The 6,792-nt window shown below is 33.7% G+C and overlaps 1 protein-coding gene across 1 annotated transcript in view; it reads right to left on the bottom strand.

Moving 5' to 3' along the window:
* LOC113112165 (calcium/calmodulin-dependent protein kinase type II subunit gamma-like) overlaps nucleotides 1-4,608 on the bottom strand; it is a 44,022-nt gene extending 39,414 nt beyond the window's left edge. The window contains exon 1 of the mRNA XM_026277614.1: nucleotides 4,533-4,608. Coding sequence (XP_026133399.1) covers nucleotides 4,533-4,608 — 76 coding nt within the window. The remainder of the gene's footprint in view (nucleotides 1-4,532) is intronic.
* Nucleotides 4,609-6,792: the final 2,184 nt, after the last annotated feature.

Raw genomic sequence — 6,792 nt, 5'->3', positions numbered from 1 at the left:
CAGGTATTACAAGGAGATGGTGACTTATGAGAACATAACCCATGTCCCCATTTTTCAAAATGCTTATAAATCATACAGAATGAGTTTTTTTTTTTTTTTTTTTGAGAAAGTAAAAATGCACAAAGCTTCCTGTGAGGGTTAGGGTTAGGTGTAGGGTTGGTGTAGGGCCATAGAATATACAGTTTGTACAGTATAACCATTACGCCAATGGGATGTCCCCACTTTTCTCAAAAATAAACGTGCATGTGTATATATTTTTAGGGCCTTTCTCTTACGAAAAATAACGCTGGTTTATTATAGTAAAAGTATAGCATGTTTTTTGGTGTATCGATTAACATTTGTATAACCACAGTTGTACTACAATTACCATGGTTAAACTATGGTTAATATAGAAAAAACATGGTATGTGGTTACCATATAACCATGTTTTTTTGTTTTATTTGAATTAAAACCATGATTAAGTTCTGTAAGGGATCCATCACGATTTTTCCTAGAAATGTGTCTGTTTCAGTTCAGATTCATCAAGTTCAAATATTTACGTTTTGGTTTAACCAGAGCAACAACAACTGTTTGACATCATTTCCAAAACAGCAGAATAAACACTGTTGTCATGTCTCTGTCCTCATACTGATCTAGTAATTGCTAGACGTACTTTAGGAAAAGGGAATGTCTTTCTTTTTTCTTTTTTTTTACATGACCATTTGGTCCCATGGTCAAATAGTTGTGTTTCTGGTCACTCAAGAATGACAAGCATGTGATGTTCTACAGCTCCATCTCCTTGTAAGGAGCACAGCCCCATCTAAAGACAGGCAACCAGGAAGAGCCATCATCATCATCATTATCGAGCTTCATGCTAATTTAATCCGGCCACCCTCCAGTCTTATTTTAGAACACGACACAACCCCCTTCCTCATCCAATAGTGAGATTAGATGTTGCTAACTGAATTTCTCTCCTTTCTTCAAGTTTTTTTCTTATTATAGCCATAATGTAAAAATTACAGTAATGCCGCATATCAAAAATATCAACCACCCTAATGTATCAAACTCAAGTTATGAAATAAATATGGAGCACATATGATTGGTGACTAGGCAGATGTTTAAAATGTGTTCATACGTAGTTCAATTCCTAGAATGCACTTCGCATTACTGTAAAAATGCATGAGCGTTATTAGATTATGTATGAGTGATTGCCAAGGACACAACATTTATCAACATGTTTTTGAAGGCCTTGTTGCCAAGGGGAAAAAATTAAATGCATCAGAAGAACATCACTTATGGGCAAAAGCTCATCTTGTGCATTTATTAACACACTGCCAGAAACATTAAGGTACTTATTCAGTCCTTGGAAACAGAGGATTAAGAAAACCACTGTTGTACTCATAAATAGGGTTATGCAACATTTTATGTCTGAATGCACTCTTCCTACCGAGGTAGCATTACACAGCATTAAGTGTGGTCTGATTTAAAATAGCCCTGTCAGAATAGTGCTTTGTACCTCACATCACACACATTAGTCTACACTGATGTATGGATTGATGTGGGATGAATGACAGAAATTTCAACCACCAACCTGTTGGGCTCCATCTCCTCCTCGTCTGTGGTAAGTATGTGAGATCTCTAGACTTATCTCTGACTGTGTCACATAGTGTTCATGCCAACTGGGCTTTTCCTGAGGTTAGTAATGGCTGTGATTACAGTAGATTGCTGAGCTGTCATGTCAGCACATCTAATTAATGCTAATTTACTAAAAGAAATTAATGAAAAATTCAGTAGCCTTCAGTGTTTCCCTTTGAAACAAGAAATGAATGCTAATTTGTAACTGCAAACTGTAAATTTTGAGGACAAACAGAATTATGCACATGGAAATATAGATATACACACACACACACACATACATACAGACATACAAACATTGTTCTGTGAAACAGAGAAGTTATTTAGAAAAACTGAAAATCATACTCCAAAGACTTTTGAGGGTATGTAATTTTTAAAACTATGTCTTTAATTACCATAAGTGGCAGAAAATCTAAATATATTCTTTTAGAAATCCTCTGCAGTGCTGAGTGCTTGATGAATGTTACAATTTAAAGGGATAGTTCACCCCTAAAATTAAAATTCTGTCATCATTTTCCAAAACTTTATGACTTTTATTCTATTCTGAAACATATTTAGAAGATTAAGAAGAACAACCACTTTCATTATGTGCATGGACAAAATAAAGGGTTCTTTTTTTTTGTCCAAGTCATACACAGAGTAAACGAATATAGATGGAAATACATTTAAAAAATACTTAATGTCCAGTGCTTTTAGGGAAATGTTGGGCAAATGATAAAAATAAAAGGGATAGAGTTCACCCCCAAAATTAAAACATATACTCACCCTCATGTCAATTCAAAGCTGTATGACATTTTTCAATTGTATTCTAACTAAATATAGGTTTGCTAAGACTTTTCTGGCTATGCAAATTTTAGGTAAATTGTCTTTAATTACTTTCATACGGTATCTTTAGTTTTTCTAATAAAGTAAATTAATAAAGATAGTAAAACACACTTCAATCTTTCTCTTTGAAGCAATAATTGGCACCTAGTCTGTGCTGTGTGTAAAGCGGTGGTCAGACTCCTGACAGCTGGGATCACAGAGCCAACAATGTAGGTGGATCACGTCAAACAAGAGGGGTCATGAAGGGTCCAGGAATTTCATGAACAATAGGAAGAGTTTATTCTGTCTGCGAGAGCCTGGCATGCTTTTGGTCGAAATATAGAATGAGGATGTGTTTATTACAACAGATTGGTTGCACAGGTAGCAGCCAGTTATTTTCAAACCACTTTTGATTAGCTTTGGATCGTATGACTTGATTTTATTTTTCTCAAAAAAAAAAAAAAAAAAAATCCATAATTTTGGTGACCTTCAAACCACTCTCTCATTGTGACTCCGATTATATTTTGTGATTAAAAACCAGACAAAATCTAAATAAAGCACCTCTTACAAAAGAATCCAATCTTTGGGACAGATCTGAAAAAGATGTACGGCAGCTATCAGCTCAGGCTCATGCACTAGAGTTGTTCTTTTCTTTTACATGGCTCACTGCTCGCAGACTAAATGTTTAAAGTGAAACAGATTCATCAGCAATGAGGGACTGGTATTCCTCCTGCCCAAGTGATGCAACAGGACCTGACTTATAAAACAATGTTGACTACACATCCAAATAAACCTGTGAATTTAATTTGGAGGTGCAAACATGTCATATTGTGTCACTTTATATGGCACCATATCACTGCATATCATCTGCACAGTATTAGAATATAATTTAATATGATATTACATGATATTAGTAATGCAGTTTAGCATTATTTAGTATATATATATATATATATATATATATATATATATATATATATATATATAATATATAATATATATATATATATATATATATATATATATGACCCTAGACCGCAAAACCAGTCATAATTGAATTCAATAATTGAATAATTTCGATTCATAATTGAAATTCTGGATTCTGAGGGTGCAAAAAAAAATAAAGCAATAATAATAATATATAATAATAATCAATAATATTTGAAATTCTGGAATCTGAGGGTGCAAAAAAATAAAGTAATAATAATAATAATAATAATAAAAATAATTTGGAGAAAATCACCTTTAAAGTTGTCCAAATAAAGTTCCTAGCAATGCATATTACTAACCAGAAGTCAAACATTTAAAATGATTAAAAATGTCATAAAATAAAATAGTATTGATAACAATTATAAATGGTTAAGGTTTTAAAAAAGTTTTTTTTTAATTCTTTAATTATAATGTAACTTGCCAAAATAATAAATAAATAATATTTTGAAAAAAAAATTATTTTGGTTTATGAGGATAAACACTTAACTCTTAACTGATGCAAATGCTTTCCTGTTCATTATTCAAATCATCCAGATTTTGTCAGTAAGTGAAAAAAGATTCAGAGAAATAATAAATTGTCCAGCAAGTCCATTTTATTCCAACCAAAATTACTTGAATGAACATCAATGTCATAATTACAATTTCTGAACTCATCTCAGGAACCACTGAACTTGCAGGAACACCAGACTTCATTTCCAAGAACTTTGCATATGCATTTAAAAAAATGAGATTTCTTAAAGATTCTAATGCATGACCATTCTTTTTGCTTTACCATGCTGCTTTACTCGAGGGCAATACAAGTAGTATCTTTGCATGGGTTATTACTGTCAGTTTGCTGACAAGTTTTTTATTTATGAGGAGGAGAAGCCATTCCCAAAATGCCCTTACAGTAAATGAGCAGCATTTTGGAAAACCCTGCCATTACACTGACCTGCATTTAACACTGAACCCCAGATGACCTCATATATATATAGATCACATTAGCATGTGTTAGTTTCTATATGATTGTATGGGGTGTATACTGGGTTGTTTTTCTAGGGCTGCCCAGTTGTGAATGCATGTCTGTTTATAATTATAGGTGTGTATGTGTCAGTCAGTGTGAGAATGTATCACTTCTTTCTCACATGCGTTGGCAGAGTCTGAGCTGAGCTCCATTTGACATCCGCAGAATTCTGGGCATCTCTCAGCACACACTGTCATTTTGGAGGCCCACACACTCTCTCTTCAACCCTCTGTCTTGGTCTCTATCTGTTGTTGATATCGAACCGGATTACCCACAATGCATTTGATATTTTTATAAACGGTGACAACAGTCGCTTAGGCCGGAACAGGTGCCAGTCAGTACTAAAAACCCGAGCTTGGATAATGTCAAGGACATGCAGGTTTCTTGATCTATGCTTGAAACCATTCTGGAAGGATTTTGAGCAATGGACTTGCCCTTGCAATGCTGGCTATCTCGAGCTAACTCAAAGCTGACGGACTGATCCTCAATGACAGTAAACAACACGTAGGTCAGACTTCTGGCAGATTGCCTTTCTGCCACTACATTAGAAGTTAATAAATCTCTCCCAACCAATGGATACGTCTGGCAAACCAAATATAATCCACTATCAGTTTATGTAGTTATGTCATTTGATTTCTGCAGAGACTCTAACTGTCTGAAGTCTGGCTGTAAACATGTAATCCTGGCTTTAAATGTGTTTAAAGGAATGTAAATTGTGTGTTGCCCCTGTTGCTGAGTGTGAGAGGTCAGTTGCTGCTTTAAAAATAACACAGTTGCACTGATTTCAAAAATGCTTTTCTAAAGAGGAATAACCATAGCTATGACTGATATATAATAAACATCAATGGATTACTAAAATTTGCATACAAATTACCATAATTGTCTTAATATCTTTAATCAGCAGAAAAGACCCATGCACATGAAATGCATGAAATGTAAAAAAAAAAAACGATTATGCATGTTTTTTCAGATTTTTTCAATAGCTGTGTAATATGTACAATCCTTTCTTTCTTTCTTTCTTTCTTTCTTAAAATACATTTTTAAAATAACATTTTAAAATAAATATTTAAAAATATTTTTTATTGAATTTAATTAAATTACATTAACTGTTTGTCCTATGTAGAGTTGTATAGCATATATTACAAAAACATAATTTTAAAACCTAAATAAATAAATTAAATTAATAGCAATGAAAATAACAAAAAATTAAATAAAAGCTGTGGAATTATTTTTTATAATTAATATTATTATTATCATATTGTCATATAGCTCAATTTTAATACATGCAGTGAATGAGCAATATCAATAAAAATCTGTATCAGAAATATCTTCAAAATCAGTCCAACCAGTCACAGATGATTCTTTAACATTTGAAAAAAAAGCCATTCAAGCTAAAAAAAAATAATAAAATAAAATAAATCAATAAATAAAAACATAATACTGTTAATTTGTACAAACTGCCAACATTAATGAGTATATGGCAGCCAATGTCAATATGCTGTGTGAAAAGTGATAATGTTAAATCTGGTTCAGTGGGGTAACAAGAGCAAGGACAAGATATGGGAAGGATGAGGGTGGAGAGAAAACAACAGCTGTAGAGAGGATGGGATTGTTTTGGAACGTAAGTTCAATGTGCCTGAAGTTTGGCAAACATCTCCGATCACACCTTTTGTGTGGCCATATCAGCGGTTTCCTGGATATATCATCCAGCTCAGACACTGCCGGTCTGCACCAGATATACTTTATATGACAGCTGCCAACATGGGTGGCGCTCGGGGTCCTGATTGAAATAAACAAATAAATATCTGTGAAATTTCTTTCATTGTCTGCATAACAGAAACTATTCAAAGTGCTCCCGTGTCAGATGAGCATTTACTAAAATGTCAACGATTTGCATTTCAATGAGATTGCGCTTGCTTGCGCCATAGCAACAAAGTTTCCATGGAGAAACTTGAATGATAAACTTGACACGTACTGTATGTATTCATGTTCAAACTGAATCACTTTTGCACATCTTTTTCACTGTGGAAAATACATTGATAGTATCGGAGCACCAACAACTGTTCTGCCAGTTAATTTGGAGTTCCGTAGAGACTGACTTAATCACCTGAGAGAGGCAGAGAAAGCAAGAAAGGTGATACTGGTTAAAGAGACACAGAGGGAGATAAATCTACTGATGTTCAGTTACAGAAAGACACAAAGAGAAAGCCACTAGAGGCAGATACAAAGATCTAGAATACAGAATAACAGAACATGATAAAATGGTAAATGATAAAAAGGTTTGTGGGTGCTGTATGAAGAGGTGGCAGAGGCACGTGGATAATAAATACATGAATAAAAGAATAGGTCATCTTTAAATATCTGATAAGCCCTGAGTAAAG

The sequence above is a fragment of the Carassius auratus genome, chromosome 12 (genome assembly GCF_003368295.1).
Source record: "Carassius auratus strain Wakin chromosome 12, ASM336829v1, whole genome shotgun sequence".
Taxonomy (NCBI): Eukaryota; Metazoa; Chordata; class Actinopteri; order Cypriniformes; family Cyprinidae; genus Carassius; species Carassius auratus.
Note: the sequence above shows the minus strand (reverse complement) of the source record. Positions and strands in the feature narration are given on the sequence as shown.